The following is a 20,781-nucleotide window of genomic DNA, read 5'->3' on the forward strand; positions in this document are numbered from 1 at the left end:
ACATTATAATTTAGCCACAATATTAGCCTAAATAATATATCATTATCCTAAACAAGACAACGCTAGCCTAAATGACGGTAACCTTTACTGATATGTTAGCATAACCAAGAGAAATTTAGCTGTTGCATTAGCCTAAACAAGATATTGGCAGCTTGAACCCAAACAAACACTATTAGCCTTACACATTAGCATGTATAAGATAACTTTAACCACTATGTTAGCCTTATCAGAGAAGTTTAACTGCTACAGTAGCTTAAAGATGATAATGCTAACTACAACATTAGCAGCTAAGTTAGTCTAAACAAGATATTGTTAGCCTTGACCAAAAGGAAAACAACATTAACCAAGTAAGATTAATTTAGCTGCTACATTAGTCTATCAAGAGAAGTTTAGCTGTTACATTAGCATATTTAAGGTAGCTTTAGCCACTATGTTAGCCTACACAAGAGAGGTTTTGCTACTGCAGTAGCTTAAAGATGCTAACTACTACATTTGCTGCTACGTTAGCAGCTAGATGAAATGATGACTCAATTATTCAACAAACCTCTCTGTTGATCAGCTAATCGTTTCAGTCTAACTGGTTTGATAATTTTTTTTTTAAAGAATTTATTGATTTCCAGAAGAACAGACCAACGACTAACGTAAATATTGATCATTAATTATTGGAAAGTGTTCCTATTTCCCTTGTTTGGTTAAAAACTCTCTGAATAGTCGTGGATTATTTTCCTGGTGATGTCTCTGAGTCGATTAGCTGATTGATCCGTTTGGCTCTGAAAACCAAAACAGCGTCTGATTGGCTCCTGGGGAGGGGACTGACCTGAAGTGACAGAAGGCAGAACTGCAGTGAACCTCCCCACCATTTCTACCTGTAAACACCTGGAATGCTGCACTCTGATTGGCCGATGGAGGGTGGGAGTTGAGGCATTCCCCGATCGATGCGTCGAATAAACAAACTCTTGAAGTTGTTGATGGTTTCATGAAAACAAACGTCAGGCCAGGTTTGACCTCTGTAGCTCAGTAGACTTTGTCCTGACGCTGTAGTACTCTGCAGCCGGGAGCCAATCAGGTCGCAGGAAAACAAAGGTGTGGCGTCACACAGAGGAAACACAGAAACACTGAACGCCTCGTATTCAGACTGAAAACCACCAAACAGCAGCTCTGAACATCAAGACTCCAGCTAGAAAATGTTCATTTTTAGGATTCCTTGTTGGTTGATAACATCACGAGAATGTCAAATATGAGTCTGTTGAAACTTAGAATCATCTGATAAATTAGTCACATATTAGATTATTCAAGTGCAATTATATTTCAGAAAATGTCTTCTTCAAAAAAAGTTTCAGCTCCCTGTTAGCACTTTTGTTTGTTTAAATACAGTTAAACAAAATAACCAAACCCCATTCAAAAATGAAGAAATGAGGGTTACATGTGTACCTGAAGATCAATAAGTTGTGATCAATTATCAGTTCATTCCATACAAAAACAAACATGAAGTTATCAGTTTAAAAAATTAATTTATACTTCATGTTGATTGATTCCCTTCAGAATAAATCAATAACTGATCAATCTGATTGTAACTTCATCACCTGCGCTGAGGGGCGGGACCACGTCCTGGTCATGTGGTCGCCCAGGTAAAAGGGGGCGTGTCATACTGCTGATGTTCCTTCTCCTTCTTCTTCTGCCTTTTGTACGGAGGCCAAACAGCGCCGCCATGTTTTCAGCTTTCCGGTGAATGAGTATTCTGAACACGAAGACAGGCGCGGGTCTTTGAACGCATCGCAGCAGCGGACTGGAGACCGCAGCTGGATTTTCTAAAGATATTTATTGATTGTGTCACACTGTGTTTTCTGGTACGTTTTTTGTAAAAGACTCTGAAAGCATGCGATGTTCTGCAACCCGTAAACATTGATCAGCTGTGAGATCAATAAAGTTTTATATGGTGCTTCATCATGTCATCTATTCAGTGTTTTCTGGTTTTCTGGTGTTTATTTGATCAGTTTTAAACCAAATATGTTTATGAAAATCTGTTAGTATGGAGGCCAGGAAAATATATAAATTAAAAAAATTTAGGTTGTCATATTTTTTTGATTTTATGTGCAAAAAATGCACAAGTTCTGCAACCAAATGAACTAAAAGATGTGAAATCCATTCTCATACCAATGAAAACAAAATATGTTAATTTATTTTTGACGATTATGTTATACTTTGTCTGTATGGAAGCTATTACCTACCAGGAAAATAAATAAATGGGCAAAATGCCATAGTAAGTTTGCTATTATTATTGTTGTTGTTATTATTATTTATATTTATATCTTCTTTTTCATTATTAATCAATGTTAATTTATATTTAATCATTTTAAAAGCCTATTTGTGGCAACAACCAAATCTTCTTAAAATACCCTAAAATTTGGCACATTTCTTATGTTTATGTCGAAAAAATCTGATAAATTCTGAAAAATAAAAATTTAAAAATGTAATTAAACTCAAGCTCACCACCTGTGTTTCTTTTTACAGCATTCCTTTATAAATGTAGTATTTTCATGTATTTATGGTTACATCATTTTATTGTCTATATATTTAATATGCTATCGACCAGAAAAATAAAAACAAAATAAAAAGTTGTGAAATTTAACAAAAAAAAAAAACTAAAATTCTGCCTTCAATTAAAATAAAGGGTATAGAAGTATTATTAGAAACTGTCTATGACTATGGAACCAATTAACCCCAAACTCCATTGCCATTTTATCCTATTTAAGAATTTCTTATGGAACTTTTCACTACTAGAGCTTTAAAAACTATAAATATGTAAAGTTTGAATAACTCAAAGTGTTTCAAGAACTTCGGCAGATATTTGATCCTTAGAAAAGGCACCTTTTAATAAAATAGATGTTTATTATCTGCTCTGCACCATTTAACTCAAGCCAGTCCAGACCGGAAGCGGTAACTTTATTTAAACTAGTTCAGGCTGGTTTAATAAATAGATGCGGAGTTATTGATCAAGCAATAATGGACCCACAAACTAATTTAAATGAATAGTTATGAACATCTTTTATTATTGTTATTTTAAACATTAGTTAAATTTCTTATTGGAAACTGGGCGTTTAGCTGAACTTTGGTTCCGCCTGCTTGTTTCTAGTCGGACACAATAACACTGAGCAACAGATAGCTGTCGGGGCCGCCGCTGAGGACTCTTTACCATGACAGAAGGACTAGTTAGTGGCTAGTTGGGGGGTTTTATTAGTTAACTAGTCGGGTTAAAATGGACCCGGCACACCGCGATCTGCTCCGGAAGCACCGCTTAGAACTGTCCGACCAGCTGCTGGTCAGCGAGACTATCGTTCCTTTCTTGTACCAGGAGGACATCTTAACGGACGGACAGGTGGAGGACATCCAGGCCCGGGCCTCGGAGCGGCTCCGGACCCTCCGGCTGCTGGAGCTGCTGCCCGGCCGCGGGCCCCGGGCCTTCCCGGCCTTCCTGCGGGCTCTGGACGACTTTAGCTGGGTCCGGGAGCGACTGGAGCTTGAGCTCCGGAAGCAGCCCGAGGCCGGAAGTAGAGGTGAGCTGGGGGCGGAAAAGTTAAAAACACGATTAAATATCGGTTTAATGTGTAAAAAAAAAAAAAAAAAAAACAGATTGTCTCCGTTAAAAACTCCTTAATACCTAAATTTCTGTTCATCAAACTTTTGATTTTAGAAGAAAAATAATAAAAACATATGAAAGAAAACATTTTTTCAAAATAAAACCAGATTTACGACACGAAAACACGTTAAAATACTTAAACACTGACAATAAATCCAGATTTAATAAACAACAAGAAGTTAAAATACTCAAAAACTGACAATAAACCCAGACTTAAGACGTAAAAACTTACAAAATGAAATATAACCAGATTTCCTGTTGTTTAAGCTGGACTACTATATCTAAAAGGCTAAAAACATCATTTAAACTAATTGTCTGAAGTCTGAAACATTTTAAGTAAATAATCAGAGAAAAGGGTTAATCTAAACCTAATCTTCTTTCAGGTGGACTTTCATTTTATACTTAAAATTGAAGAAATGCAGATCCGTCTAGTCTTCTAATTCTTTTTTATTATTGTTTCTTGTTATTTATTAATATTTATTTATTGTTTCTTATTTATTGTTATTTCTTCCCATTCACGATATTTTTCTTATTTATTTATTCTTGTTTCTATATATTTATCATTATTTGTTTTTCTTTTATTAGTTTTTATGCTTATTTCTTCATATTTATTTTTATTAATTATTATCTCGTTTATTTATTGTTATTTATTATTATTATTTATTCCCATCCTGTCATCTTTTTTATTTTTGTTTCTTCTTAGTTATTTTTTTATTATCACCTCTTCCTATTATTATTTATTATTATTTCTTCTTATTTATTTCATTTCTTTTTATTTATTTTTTCTCTTATTTATTATTTCCTATTATTCCTTCTTACTTATTTTTTCTTCCCATTTACTGTATTTTTTTCTTATTATTTTTCTTATTTATTTTTCCTTTTTAGTCTAATTTTATTCTTATTTGTTATTATATATTTATTAGTTTTTATTATTTATTATTTCATCTTATTTATTTTATTGTGTTTTATTAGTTTTTTTATTTATCTTTTTATTCTTATTTCTTCTCATTAATTTTTATTTATTTTGATTTATTATGATTTTTTATTATTTCTCTTCAGTTTTATTTTTGGTTCTTATTTCTTCTTATTGATTTGTCTTTATTATTTCTTGTTGATTATTATTTTGTTATTGTTTCTTTTTATTTATTATTATTTCATCTTATTTCTTCTTCTTTTTATCATATTTTATTTTCATTTGTTATTATTTCTTATTTGTGTCACATTTAAATAAACTCAGAATAAATCAGAGTAAACTTGTTTCCAGTCAATCCGTTCTTCTTTCAGCTCACGTTTAGTTTTTTAAACCTCTTTTTTTTAAAAATATAATTTATGTGATCAATCCAAGCATCTGCTGAAGGTTCCTGGAAAGCTTCAGATGGAGTCTTTTTTTTTTTCTGCCTGAAACCTGGAGAGCTTTCCAGAAGTTTCCTTTCTTTCTGCTGCTGCTGGTTTCCTTCAAACTCTGAAGTTTCTAAAAGTCTCTTCCAGGAATCCGTCGTTCCGTTCGGCTGCTTTTCCAGGAAAATTCCTGAAAAGGAAACGGTTCTGAGAAAATGAGACGCAGCAGAAAGTGATTAGTGGAAGAAAAAGGCTGCAGCTGGAAGCAGATTTAACCCAAACCTCACAGAAACAGAGTCTTTATGACATCTAACCACATTTTGAACCCTCAGAGACACAGATTTAGAGATTTTACTTCCACAATTTAACCTCTTTGTTCAGATTTATGTCCTAAAATCTGGATCTCAGTCTTTAAACGTCTCACTTTTATCCCAAACTAAGACTTTTTATTTTTAAAACTTCATTAAACTGTTTAATCTCTTCCTATAAATCTGATATGTACTTTAATTTTTATAGATTTATGACTTTATTTTACAACTTTCTCATTTTCATTCCCAGATTTTAACGTCTTTATTTAAATTTCTGTCCTAAAATCTGGATTTTGATCTTTAGAAGTCAAACTTTTATCCCAAACTAAGTCTTTACATTTAAAACTTGGTGAAATTTCTTCAATATTTGCTTTAGTTTTCATGGATTTATGATGTTTAGTAAAAACTTTATGGTTTTTATGCACATTTAATCTCTTTATTTAGATTTCTGTCCTAAAAATCTGGATTTTTGTCTTTAAATATCTCACTTTTATCCCATATTAAGACTTTACATTTAAAATTTGATGAAATTTCTTGAATCTCATCACATTTGTTTATTTATTTTCATCTTTATGGATTTTTGACGTTTGTTTTACAACTTTTTCACTTTAAATATCAGATTTTAACATCTTTATTTAGATTTCTGTGCTAAAATCTGGATTTTAATCTTGAGAAGTCAAACTTTTATCCCAAACTAAGTCTTGACATTTAAAACTTGGTGAAATTTCTTCAATATTTACATTAGTTTTCATGGATTTATGATGTTTATTCCCAGAATTTAACGTCTCTGTTTGGATTTCTGTCCTATAATCTTCATTTCGGTCTTTAAACATCTCATTTTTAGTCCAAAATAAGACTTTTTACATTTAAAACTTCATTAGTTTCTTCTGCAGTTTCATCTCCTCGTATAAATCTCATCATATTTGTTTGAAAAAAAATTAAGACAGAAAACAAAAGAAATTTATCCACAAAACATAGACAGTTAAGTTCCTGGATGTTTAAATTTTTAGTTTTGTGAGTTTGTTTTATTGTTGGCAGCTCTGGGATTCCGTATTGTTTAGTTTTATCACAAAATCTGAAAGTTAAACTGAACTTTTACTTTGAAAAACCTCCACAGAAACTTCTGGAACTTGTTTTGTTTATTAAAAACAGGCGTACAAATATTTTTGTGTTTTAAAATGAATAAATCTTCTTTAAAAATATGAGGAAATACCAACAAAAGCAGTTTTTCTTTGTTTTTTCTTCACCTATTTAATCTTTATTTAACATTTCAGTTATTTTACAGTTTTTTCTCTTAAAACTCACATTAAAGTCTCAGAATTCTGGTTTATTTGTTCAGTTTTCTTACACTTCAGACTTGATGAGGATTAAAAACATTAAAAAAGACCAAAACAGCGTCTGGTTGTTTGTTCTGGACGTTTCCTGGTTTGAATATTAAACTTCTTTGGTTCTGACGTCCGTCCGGCTGGAACTTCTCTTCTCGGTATCGTGTTTATATTTAACCTTCATTCAGAACCTACAACTGGTTCTGTTTGGGTCACCGTGACTCCGAGTTCACCGAAAGTTACCTCCAATGTTTGTTCAGGAAGAAAAACAAACATTTAGTCAAAATAAAACCACATTTAAGGCAGAAAAACACATAAAATACTAAAAAACTAAGTAAACCACAGTTAAGGCATAAAAACACATAAAAACTAAAATAAAACTAAAATAAAACCACAGTTAAGGCATAAAAACATATAAAAACTAAAAAAAACTAAAATAAAACCAGAGTTAAGACATGAAAACACATAAAATACCAAAAAAACTAAAGTAAAACCACAGTTAGGTATAAAAACACATAAAAAACTAAAATAAAACCACAGTTAAGACATAAAAACACATTAAAAAAACTAAAATAAAACCACAGTTAAGGCATAAAAACACAAATACTAAAAAACCTTGAAAATCACAAAAGCGTTTCTGAAATTTTAACGTGAGATAAATTAATTGAAAAGTAACAGGAATATGAGAAATGTGATGAAGTCTGAAAATGAACCAGTCAAATGTCAAAATGTCGAGATAAAAACCAGAATTCTTCATTTTTTAGCCTGAATTTCAACATAAAAGTCCAACTTTTAAACAGAACTTTAATTCAGGTCCAATATTTTAGATAAAAATCTGATTCCTGAGATTAAAATTTGATTTAATTTTTACAAATTTGAGGGAAAAACTGAACTTCTGTGATTAAAAGCCAAACTTGAAATCAAAATCAGATTTTGTACGAATAAAAATAAAAGATTTTAGAGTTTTAGTCCAAATTTGACATAAAAATCAAAACTCAGTTACAGATTAAATTCAGGTTTTTGATGGAATTTTGATAGAAGTTTAGTTTTTGAGTTTTTTGGTTCTGTTTTTCAGAATAAAGTTCTAATTTCAAAATAAAATCCTCGGTTTCCCCCAGACCCCTCCCCCTCCCGGACTCGGTTCTGCAGGCGGTTCCGTCGGACCGCGTTCTGTCCCGGCTGTCCTCCAGGCTGGGTCTGGACTGGGAGGCGGTCCTGCTGGGTCTGGGTCTGTCGGCCCAGGACGTGTTCCGTTGCCGTGCCGACCACGTCCTCAGCGTCCAGCAGGCGGCGCTCCAAGGTCTGGTTCTGTGGAGGCGATCCGAGGGCAGGAAGGCCACGGTGGAGGAGCTGCTGAAGAACCTGGAGGAGAACGGAGTCCACCGGTCCGTTCTGGAGGAAAGTTTAGAAAATCAGCTGAAATAAAATAAACTTTATCAACAGATTCATCCCAAAAATATCTGAGAAAGGGTCTGAAGTTTGTGTAAAAGTCAAGAAATCCGAGATGCAAAGTCTGAATTATGAGAAAGAAAAATGTGAATTTAAGGTAGAACTGAGGTTTAATGAGTGACGGGTGTCCTTATTCCTGTTTTTTTAATCTGTGTTTTCCTTTTCTGTTCTTATTTGTATTTCTGTTTTTTTTTTTATCTGTGCTGAGAGAGAAAACACCCACATTTAGTTGTTGAACATAACAACGACAATTAAAGTGATTAAAGTTCAAATATTTAGAATAAAGTCTGACTTTAGAGAAGTTTGGCATAAAAATCTGAATTTTTAGACTTCAACCAGAATTTTGAGGCAAATCTGAGTTTTTATTTAGAATAAAATCACAGTCTGCTCCTCTTCATCATCTTCATGTTTTTGTTTTTTCCTGGAATCGTCTCGGATTCTTTTCAGGAAAACGGATTCAGATTCTGAACGTCTGAAAACACAAAATACACATTAAACTACACAAAGTACTGCTATGAATACTGGCTCCTGTTTCTGTTCTTCATTAATTCCTCAACAGCCTGAAGATCAGTTTCCTGCTCACATTTAAGGTGGACTGAAGAGATGCAGCCGATCAAACTTTTAGTCTCATTTCAACAATAAAACAATAAACAGAGAAAAAATGTAAAAATGAAACTGCCTAATAATATACAATTGTATATACAATATATAATAATATAGTCATAAAAATAATTCTAAAAAATATATAAAAATGTCAGATGATAGTCAGAAAAACAATCACTTTATTACGATTGTATTAAAATATAATTGTTTTGACAATTATATAAAAAATAAAAACTCAGAATAATTTTTTAAAAGTATAAAATGTCTTTACAATTTTATTCAAATTAAATAAAAATATTTTTGACAATAATAGTCATAAAAAACTCAAACATAAAAATTATGAAATATTTTAAAAACTACGATTTTAATCCAAAAATAGTCATATTATTCAGAATTATACAGAATCTGAGAGTAAAAATCTATATTTTCAGACAATAATCATAAAAGCTAATTTATAACATTATTTTTCAAATGTTCTAATATATAAAAATTAGAACAAAGTCAGAAATCTGAAATTAAAAATCAAAATGTTCAGATTTTGGTCTGAAAATAATATTTATTTATTTTTAATAAAAAGTCCAAGAGTTGAGAATAAATGAGAAACTTTTGCAATTAAAGTCATAATTTTCAGAATAAAACCAGAAATAAGAGATTCATGGTAAAAAAAAAAAGAAGAAGAATTAAGTCATAAAATACACAGAAATATATTGAAGTTAAAAGAAAGAAACCCAGAAATTGTAGAATAAACGTTTTTGAACTAAACAAATAAAATAAGTTAAACTCATTAAATATTCCCGCAGTTTTTTTTTATGAAATTAGGGATTATTTCAGACTAAAAACCTGTTTAAACGTTTAAATTTTCTTTTTTCTGACATTTATGGAGAAAATAAACCAAAGATGAAGCAATAATTAAATTTAAACCACATTTCTCTGTTGGATTTAATTTAAATTATTCATTTATTTTCGTTCTGAATCCCCAAACAACAACAGGATCCTGTAAAAGATAAAAAATAATAAATAAATTCAGCGACAACTGAAGGATCCATTAAAGGGTTAAAAAGTTCAACGAGTTTCTCAGAAAAACTTCGAAGCTTCGACTTCCAGGAAAAACTGAAAAAATAAACAGTCATTTAAATAATTTAAAGTTCAGATTCAGTTTGTTTTTATGTTTAAATTCAGACGTTAGAAGTTTAAAAGTTTAAATCCTTAAAGTTTAAACTGCAGCCGATTTTTAAAAATTTTATTTATTGCGGCCAGCAGGAGGCAGCAGAACCCGAGGAACAAAGAAACAGAATTTCGAGGAAATAAACTAAAAGTAAAGATGAGAAACTGATCAGAGAGAGAAACCATTTAAAGATTTAAACTAATAAATATCTAAAAAAATGCTTTAGTTTGAGAAAGAGAAGACTATAAAACTGAAACTCAGAAACAACAAACGGATTTTTACCCTTTAATGAGTTTAAATTAAATTATTTCAAACCTGAAATTAACCAAAGAATAAAATAAATCCAGAAATCTGAGATTAAAGTCAAACTTTTCAGAATAAAATCACAAAAAATCCTAATTATTTCTGGAATTATGACAGAAAAACAGAAAATAGACCTGAGAACTCAGAGTTCCACCAAGTCCAGAGGAACCAGAACATCCAGAACCTCTGGAACCAGCTGTTCCTCGTGGATCCACCAGACGTTGTTCTCCTGGTCGGTTCCTGAAGGGGGCGCCACCGGTCCATCAGCTGTTTGGATCCGGCTCCTCCTGACTCTGAGAACAATAAAGGTGATCCAAGAGAAGAACCGGTTCTAGTTCCACAAAGAACCTTTAAGTGAAAGCAGGTTCTTCAAGGAACCACTTCCTCTCGTGTTCTCCAGAGAACCCCTTTAAAGAACCATTAAATGGTTCCTTTAGGTGCTCTGAATATTTTAGTGAAGGTAAGTTCTTCAAAGAACTATTTGTGCAAAAAAAAAAAATCTCAGGAGAACCCAGTAAGGTTCTTAAATGAACCCGTTTTTGAGGTTCTCTGAGGTTCTGATGGCTCCTTGATGCCCCAAACGGTAGAACTTTAGCAAAAACAAGTTCTTCAGGGAACCATTTCTTCTCATGTTTTCTGGAGAACCTCCTTAAAGAACCGCTCAAAATGTTCCTTTAGGTGCTCAAATAGGAATAAATGTGACGACAATTAAATAAAATATTTAAGAAAATAAAATTAAAAATATATAAAGGAGGAAAATACATAAAAACAAAAACACGACTGTAAATAAAGATTTTCTATTGATTTTAAAACAATAAAAAAATGTAACTTTTACAATCAAAAGCTACAGTTTTGGCCTGTTTTTTAAATTTCATTTTATTTAGTTTTTGTTTATTTTTAAATAAATAAAGTTTTTAAAAATAATAAATTAATTTTTTTTATTTATTTATTTTACTGTTTTATTTACTGGTTATCTGTGAGGTGAGAAAAATAAATGAGGAGAAATTAGAATAAAATAAATGATTAGAATTAAATCAAATATTTAAGAAAATAGAAAATAAAATTCTACACATGGTTAGAACAATAATAAAACATTAAAATATTCAGAAAAATACAATTAAAAACATGACTGTCAAAACTACTTCATTCCTAAACTGTAAATCTATAAATAATAATTTTCTACTGATTTTAAACAATAAAATAATTTTACTTTTAATATCAATAACTAGTAGATTTGGCCTTTTTTTTAAAAAAAAATCCATTTATTTTATTTATTTATTTTAAATAAATGAATAAATATTTTTTTAATTTTAATGAATAAATAAATACATGTATTCACTTTTATTTGTTTTACTTTATTATTTTATTTTGCTATTTATTATCTGTGAGGTAAGAAAATGAATGAGGAAAAATAGAATAAATTAAATGATTATTGAATAAAAATATTCAGAAAATTAGAAAAAATAAATGAATAAAAATATGAGCCTCAGATTAATGAGGATTATTTTAATCAGAATATACAGATGATAATGAGGAAGATGACGAAGAAGAGGATGAAGATGTGCGTGTCCGTGCGTGTGCCGGGGTTCAGGGCGGGGCGGAGCCGCGCAGCAGCAGCTTCATCCCCGCTGACCGACAGCGACCCTCTGCTCGTCTCCAGGCCGCGGCATGGACTCCGGAGCCCGGCAGCAGAAGCTCAGCGGGTCCGGTTCGAGCTGCGGAGAGTCCCGGTGCTGATGAAGGCAATGATGAAGATGCGCCGTTAACGGGCGAACCGGAGGATCGGCGGAGCATCGATGCGGCAGAAGGACCGCCATTGTTCGGATGCGCAGCAGACTGAGAGGAACCAGGCCGGAGCTTAGACCCGCGGACCGACCCACGGACCGACCCACGGACAGCATGCTGCTCCCGGCGCTGCTGCTCTGCCTCGTCCCGGTAAGGAGCGCTTTGTTCGGCCTCGTGTGGAGCCGAGAGCCGCTGATGTCTGGAGCCGCTTTGTTCGCTGCGATGCTCGGGTTGTGGGTCTGTTTGTGTCGGAGGCAGCTGGAGGTGATGGAGTGTGTGTGTGTGTGTTTGTGTGTGCGTGTATGCGCGCGCGCGCGCGCTCTTGCGTGTGTGTGTGTGTCCCGGAGCGTGTCTCTCTCGGCAGCCGGAGATGAGGCTCCTCCGGCGGCTTGAAGCTCAGCAGCAGCTCGGTGTCCTGGAGAAAGTGGGTCAGACTGCAGCTGGAACCAGGAGACACACAATAGATACACAACAAATACACACAACAGAAACACACAACAAATACAGGCATAGCATCACACAGACCACACAAACACACAGAGAGACACAACAGATACACACAAGAAATACAACAGAAACACAAATGACACAACACACATACATGGACAGATAGATACACAATAAATACAATAGACACACAACAGACACGCATAGCATCACACAGATGCATAGATACACACAATAGATACACACTAACACGCAGACATACAGATGCACACTTACAGATAGACACAATAACACACAGCAGACACACACATTAGAGACACAAACACATGAATACACAACACACAGCAGACACACATCGATCGACGTGTGTTTCTGAACAATAAAGCAGATTTTAGTTTCACTTTAACACAAACTATGAACAGATCAAACCTGGAAGTTATCGATTAATCAGTTAACTGATTAAACCGATCGATTAATCTGTTAATCAATAGAATCAGAATCAATGTTTCTATTAAAGTAAAACCAGATAAACCTGAATCTGCTTCTGTAAAAACCTGCAGACCGTTGCCACGACGACAGATGTGAAGCTGCTGCAGCCCATGGATTGGTTCAGACAGAAACATGAGTCAGCAGATTTTCAGATTATTGATCACCTGAGTCATGTTTTAATTCGATCAGTTTAAAGTTTGTTTTTATCTCCTTCAGTTTGAATATTTTCTGTTTTCAGCTGAAGATTTTTGGATAGAATCAGACACATTTCACCAGAACTGGTCGATTAATGCAGAATTTATTGATTAGTTTCATTCCAGTTGAAATCTGAGGAACTACGATTAAATCTGTACTTTTGGAGTAAAACTGTTGATTATTTTTATCGCTGCTGGTTGTTTTTTGTTCTGTAAATATTTAGTCTGTGTGAAGCTCTGTGCTTCATTTGAACCTTTAAAGCTGGTTGTCGTTGGCGACCGTGAGGCTGTGATGTCATCGGTGGGTGTGTCCTGTTGGAGGTCGATGACGTCATGCATTAGCCATACGACGCCAGAGGCTGCAGATAAACGGAAAGGGGGACGGCTGTCTTGTTTGTTTGGCCCTGACCTACATTTGATGCTGTTGCCATGACGACACCACAGCTCTGCCACACGGGGGTTCCAGATGTTCTGGTTGAACACAGGCGCGTTCTCCAGATGTTCTGCCAGATCAGTCTGTAGATCGTCGGTCGTTCTGGTGTTTTATTAATCAGCAGCATCCAAGGATTAATCCATTATCTCTCCAAGCAGGAGGTACAGATTACCTGGAAACACCCCCGTGTTTTTAATACTTTGGACCGGTCCAACCTGATGGAGACCATTAGAACTTATCTAATATTTACTGAACGTTCACAGCAACCACAGACAGACACTCAACGTCCACAAATGGAAGCAAAATGTTGAAAAATGGACACAAACAATCACAAAAAATGGAAAAATTACCAAAAAAAAACAACAAAACAACTATAAATGGACACAAAAACAAGAAAATGTCCATAAATAAAGAGAAAACAACCACAAAGAGATAAAATGACCCCAAATACGGACAAGTTGATCACAAAAGACACCCAAAGACATGAAAAACATCTATAAAGGTACATAAAATAGTGATTAAAAGACACAATATGACCACAAAAAGACAAGAAAACAACACAAATAGACATAAAATAACAAGAAAAAGACACAAAACAACCTAAGGTTCAAGAACATGTGGCATTTCTAAATCCAGGCGGTTGTTGTTTAATATTAACTGGACTCAGAGTTTCATCTGATGTTTGTCTGGTTCACTTTTATCGGATGGTCCAGGTTCTCATTTCCTCTCTGTTATCTCTGATTCATATTAAAGTATTATTGTCATGGAAACCGTCTGAGACATGATGACAGACAGGAAGTAGAATCCCTGAACCTCCAGTGGTTGAAATAAACCTTTTTATTTCTCCTCCAGCAGATCAAAACTGATAAACATCTGAACCATCAAACCTTCCTGTAGGTTTAAAGTCGTGTTTTCTTTAATAAAAAAAACACTGATCTGAAGCCGTTTATCAAACAGAAACTGTAAAAAACAGAAACCCTTGAACGTATCATCTGGGATTTGTTATTCTGGGAGGAAAATGAACTGAATCTGAGCCTAAAGTTGTGATATAGTTTAACTTCAGTCTAACTGAACCTAAACCCGACCTAACTCTAACCTGAGCTTAACCTAACTATAAAGTGACTCTAAATCTAACCTCGGATAACTAAATCTCGTCTTATACAACGCTAATCTCAAAGTTGAGTTTGATTAAACCTCATCTAAATCTCAACCTAACCTTAGTTTAGTTTTACGTTAGCCCAACCTAACTTAGTCTAACAGAACCTACCTTATTGAAACCCTACCTTTCTCCTAAAGCAGCCTTAAGATAAGATCATGTTTGATTCCTCCCTGCACCAGAGGAAATTTCCATTCCATTACCCTAACTTTCTTAAGCATAAACTTAACTTTACCAAAGCTAGCCTAAACCTAACCCGACTAAAACTTATGCGAACTTTAACCTAGCCTAGACACAACCTTACTCACACTTTAATCAATCCCTCACCCTATCCTGAACCTGAACTTACATTAAACATACACAAACCTTAATCTTAACCTAATCTAGTCAAACTTAAGCCTAATCATGTGCTAACCTTAAAACAGTGTTTAAGTAATCTTACCCAAACACATTAGCCTAACCTTTACCAAACTTAGCATGAACTTGAACCTACCTCAACCTAAATGTAGCCTAACCAAAGCTAACTTATACTTAAACTTAACCTAACAGAACCTCACATAATTTAACCCTAAACTGGATGAAGCATAGCCTTTCATTTACCCAACCTTACCTGAATTTAGCCTAGCATAACTTAGCCCAACTGTAATCACCTTACACAAACCTAACCCCAGTCTTAAACGTAACTTAAACCTCGACCTAATCTAACTGATGCCAGCCTAAGATTGAACCCAACTAAACCGCAGTCTAACTTTAACCTCCAACTGTTTATTTTATGAAACGTCCTCAGAGGTGGAGTTCTGTAGCTTTAGGTGATGTTAGCAAGATGTTGAATGTTTGTGGTGATTTTCAGACTTCAGCCATCATTCATGTCTTTGTTATTGTTGTTAAAATAGGACTTACTGTAGAAGGGAAGGAGAAAACCTTTTTACGTAGTTTAACTTGCGTTTTAGCTTCTTGCTAAACATATGTCAGATGATAAAGACTCACACATTCAGTTTGGTGTCAGTTCTTCTGACGGAAGCTTTACCATTTTCCAAATAGGTGAAAATTCCATCAAAGCGTTGAATACTAGGAGTTTAATTCAGCTTAATGTAAACAATGAGGGAATACCGTGTGTAATGTAAATGCAGAGATGTTCTAATCCGGCTGTAAGCCTCCTAGCAGCAGCGCTAGGTGTCAGTCAGAGCAGAAAAACAGTGAATCTGAGGCAGCAGAGTGTGTGGATTAGCAGCGTCAGGGTTAATCCCCACATGTGAAAGTGCTCTGATAATCTGAGGATGGAATCAATGTGGCAGCAAGTTAACAGAAGGTTCCTGCTGATTAGAGCCGCCGGTCAATCACAGCGAATTAGATCCACACAGGAACACTGGGGTTCTTCAGCCCGCTGCCAGAACACAACAGATCACCGATGTTCTCCGGCCAAACGGGCCAATCAGACGGAGGCGAGCTGAATAACAACGACGAGAAGCACAGCGGGTCTGGACCCAGATGGTCTTCTTCTGCTTTATCCGCTGGTTTGATCAAAGACTGAGAACCTCCAACATGATGGAGACCAACAACAGCTTCAGGCAGCAGATTAGACTCAGTAACATTGAGGTGAGAACGGGAACCAAACATGGTTCTTCACAGCGATGCCAAAGGAGGAACTTTCTTAGTTCCACAGAAAAACCTTTGAGGAAAGGATTCTCCAACAGATGGTTCCTTTAGACACCATGAATAACGTTCCAAAGAACTTTGGCAGAAACAGTTTCTACAAGGAGCCGTTTTCAGAATAGTTCTTCGTGGTTCTAACCCGGTTCTAACTGGTCTTGATGATTGTGTCAGTAACTTTAAAGTAAAGGGTGAGGGTTATTTCATAATTTGGTTTGTTTTTAGGAAACTGTGATGGGTGTTTCCGTTGTTCTCAGCTGTCATGCCACCAAACCAAGGAACTCACATGAGGAACCTTTAAAGAACCCCATAAAGTCCTCGAAGAACCACCCTCTAAATAAAGAGGGTCTTTAATTGGTGCTTTGAAGAACCAGGGAGTTTCTGAGGAGCTATTTAAGAACCGTCATTTATCTGAGAGTACATTTAAAGTTGTTCATTTTTATAAAATTCAAAAGCAGCTGTTTGTCTGACTCTAGCACCGCTGGAAGAACCGTGCTACTCCTTTAAAACGATGCTTTACGCTGATCAGTAACTGCTTTTACAGCATTAGGGACCCTCTGATCAACTGATTGGTTTCTGATAATCATTACAGTGACTATCTGAAAACTGAGCCAACAGAAGTGTCGCCTCCTGTTTGGACCAGTTTGTGGATCTCAGTATGGAATTTGGTCATTGCCATCTTCTTCTGAAAACCCATTAGAACCAGTTTTATGCTCTAGTTTACTCTAAATTGGATTGATGTTTAATAAATGAGCATCATGTTGTGTTGAAGGATACTTGAAACTACTGATTGAGAGCAAAATCTCATCAGGCAAATGTTTACTGCACCGACACATACAGATAGAAATATGTTGTTTAGTCTCACCCAGGGGCGTCTCTAGGTTTTAAGGATGGGGGGGGGGGGGGGGGGGGGAGCTTAGCCCCCAGGAGACGCACAGGATGTGAGTGAACGTTTAATTTCACAAACAGCTAACAAAAACTGAGAAATTGCTTTTCCACTTTTTGGACAGATTTAATTTATTCAGAGATACTTTACTGTGTAAATGTTTTAGGCCACAGTGGCCATGACTTTAGCTCACAGTAGTTCAGAGCTGCCATCTTGTGGTCTGTGTGTGATGCTGGGGGGGTGTCTGGGGTCCTCCCCCCAAAAAATTGTAAAATTATTAATCCTATTTCCTGCATTCTGGTGGATTTTAAGAGCATTTTGCCCTTTTAAAATATTATTATAGAGATAACATTATGAGATAAGAAAACATTGAACTTAAAAAAAAAACTGTAAGGGCAGGCAGTATTGAAAATGGTTCTTCGTGTAAAATATGGATGAAAGTTCTGTGGCTGGATGAGCACAACACATTTCAGTATTTCCATAAATATCTGCATAACTGAAATAACTCCAGCAACCACTTTGTAACATTTGTCTTGGAGGATTTTAATGCACTGAACAGCTTCAAGTTGACCACATCAGCAACTAAACAATAAAAAGAGCTGAAGCAAAAACAAAACATGTCTTCATAACTTAAATGATCCATTCACTGAACAGAATTACAATCAGACACTAAACTATTAAATGTCAAAACAATCCATGTGACTCTGAAAACTCAACAGCTTCACAAACTAAGACTAAACTCTCCACAAGGATCCAAAAGAAGTTGGACTTCTACATGAGAGCTTTAGTTATTCTTCATCTACTTCCTGAAAAGTTTGGTCAATAAAAAAGACAAAAACTAATATTTTCAGCTGAACTAAAGACAGACTTTGTGATTTTTCTGCTCACATGTTGTGTTGTTGTAAACTTACTCTTTTATCCCCCTGGAAACCAGTGTTTGTCCTGTTTTTGCTCCTCGGTGACCCCAGACAGCCGGTTGTAATGTTTTTGATCAACACACCATACTATGACGTTTTTACAGTGAAGGTTCTACTATGGAACCAGTTTGACATGTTCAGGTGTTCTTTGTGTGAAAACTCAGAGATTTCAGGGATCAGAAGGTGGTTTTCAACTTTCTCTGTTAACTTTCTGCTTCAACTTTAAACTAAATGTCCTTCACTAAGCCAGCCCTCTGGACTTCCAGTAAGCTGTGTTCCTATTGGCTGTCCAGGTGGCTGCTTGGTGTCATCAGGAACACCTGAGCAGCTCAGTGTCTTCCTGCTTTATGTCTGCAGTCAAACATTTCCTCTGCTTCTCATCACTGAACCGGGTTTGGCTCCGTTGCTTTAGTTTGTTCTTTAGGCGTTGGCTTGCAGCTTCCAGCAGTAAAATCCTCTTTAATGTGTTTCTTGGTGTGTTTTAGGGCTTTGTACTGGATAGTAGTCTTGGTAAATGTGGTTCTTTAGCCACAGTTAGCACATGGTGCTAATGTGTGCAGTGATTAGTGGGTTTGGTGCAGCTGAGTTGTGTCTTTATCTTGGCTGTGCCCATCCCATTTTGGTTATGATGATGAAATTGAGAATATAATGTGTTTTAGTGTCTGACCAAAATAAATTCATTCATTCATTCAATAAACTCCCTCCATCCCCTGAACACAACATATTTTATTACCATGTTGAATCTTTTTTTTAAATGTTTTTGAGTTTTAATCAGTTTTTTTTCTTTGCTTGTGTAGTTTTGTCATCTGTGTGAAAGGTGCTAAACAAATAAAGTTGAACTGATAAACTGAATAACTGACTAACTCATGATTGTGACAACAGAAGTCTTTTTATTGTGATTTAAGGGTTTGTTTCATTTTTAAGGTTGAGGTTAAAATCTGGACAGAAAAAGATTAAAGAAATAAACGACATTAAAAAAGCAATTAAATCAAAGGAAAAAACATTTAATACAATAAAACTTTAAAAATAAAATTAAACATTAAATACAATTAAATTATATTAAATAGACAATACAAAACATGTGATTATGAAATTAAACATTTTGAAACAAAAACACTAAATATTCAAGATGAAATATTTTAGATAATTAAACATTTAAAAAATACAAAACATTTAGATTATTAAACCTTTAAAAAGATGAAATATTCAATTAAAAAATTAAATGTTTAATTAGAAAATTAAATTTTAAAGAAAATAAAACTTAAATAGGAATTAAAAATAAAATTAAACATTAAAAGGTGATAAAACATTTAAAAAGAAAAACCTTAAAGATTTAATCTAAAAACTAAACATTGGGAAAGAAAAGGAAATTTTTCAAACAAGCCGATAAAACATTTGAAAAAACAATTAAACATTAAAAAGACAAAACATTTTAAATCAAATCAGACATTAGAAAAGAATAAAATGTGAGAAAAGAGCAAAACTAAAGATTTAAGAAGAATCAAACTAAAGACAAAACATTGTAAAAGACACCAGTTAGACTTTAGAAGATCAAATTAAACAGAAGAGACGATGAAACGATGAAAAAGAGCAAAAACAGATAAAGGTCTTAAAGCGTTTTCTAGTCTGAATGAAACATCAAGTTGTTTCTTCAAACATTTCCTCTTTCTGTGTTCTTGGTTTGACTGTGGACAGATTTACTAAGAGCTCATTTCAGAAAACTGCTTTCCACATAAAGTCTACTAGTAGCTGAAGGCATCGATCAAACTAATGTTACCTTCTGATCTCCACAAACTTTACTGTTCAGTGAAGAGAATCAAAGTTTGTTCAGGATTTCTAAAGAACCCACAGGTGAAGGTCTGAGAAGAACTCAGATGGACGGTCTAAATGTGAAATCAAGACTCATGGTCACAAGTTTTAAGGCTTCTGTTACCACAAAGTTCAAACTAACACAGAAGTACTGAGAAACTTTTAAAACTTCAGTCCTCAGACTGTCTGAAGGTTCAAACTAACAGTGAACTGCTCAAGGACTTAGAAGATTTCAGTCCTTGGACTGTCTGAAAGTTAAATCTAACAGAGCTCTACTGTGGGACTTAGAAAATTTCATCCCTCAGACTGAAAGCTCAGGTCCTGAGGACTCAGGAGGTGTGGAGGCTTTGGAAAGTCTTGGAACTGAGGGTTCAACCCTCCAGCACAAAGGCTGAAGTCCAACCTCCTGAGAAAAACGGTCGAGACAAGACTCGAGTTAAAAAAAAAACTCGAAAACGACAAAAAAAAAAATCAATGATAAATGTGCAAAGTTTTATAAATCAGGGGCGAGGGGCATACGCCCCTTTCAGATTTTCGGCATACGCAAACTTTTAGTATGGATCCTACGCAATGTTTTATAAATGAGGCCCCTGATCTTTAAGCAGCATCCCTAAAATCCATGGAGTCGCTCCAGAGAAATGAAGGCAGGTCAACTTTTATCAGCCTCCATCCAGATGTTCAACTTGATGTCTTTACTTTGAGATTTTTAGCTCCACAAACCTTTAGTATCACACTTTATGATCATTTATTAGGACTTTAATGGAATCCAGCAGCAGATTTAGTTTTTGTTCACAAACTTTATTCTTGTCTTCGTGGGACTGCAGGATTTAAAACTGTTCCTTCTATTTGACCTCATGTTTATTAGTTTTAGTGCAGAAAGTTATTTT

General features: G+C 34.7%; 2 protein-coding genes across 2 annotated transcripts in view; both read left to right on the forward strand.

Annotated features, from left to right (window-relative positions):
- Window positions 1-3,113: 3,113 nt before the first annotated feature.
- On the forward strand, window positions 3,114-8,576 carry cradd (CASP2 and RIPK1 domain containing adaptor with death domain). The gene is given in 3 exon segments (XM_022207589.2): window positions 3,114-3,554; window positions 7,727-7,731; window positions 7,734-8,576. Coding segments are annotated over 3 exon segments (603 nt in total). The 5' UTR covers window positions 3,114-3,256; the 3' UTR covers window positions 8,034-8,576.
- Window positions 8,577-11,713: 3,137 nt separating this feature from the next.
- ptpro (protein tyrosine phosphatase receptor type O) overlaps window positions 11,714-20,781 on the forward strand; it is a 49,133-nt gene continuing 40,065 nt past the window's right edge. Inside the window, 1 exon segment of the mRNA XM_051946569.1 lies at window positions 11,714-12,063. Coding sequence (XP_051802529.1) covers window positions 11,953-12,063 — 111 coding nt within the window. The 5' untranslated portion in view covers window positions 11,714-11,952.

This window comes from Acanthochromis polyacanthus, chromosome 1 (genome assembly GCF_021347895.1).
Source record: "Acanthochromis polyacanthus isolate Apoly-LR-REF ecotype Palm Island chromosome 1, KAUST_Apoly_ChrSc, whole genome shotgun sequence".
NCBI lineage: Eukaryota > Metazoa > Chordata > Actinopteri > Pomacentridae > Acanthochromis > Acanthochromis polyacanthus.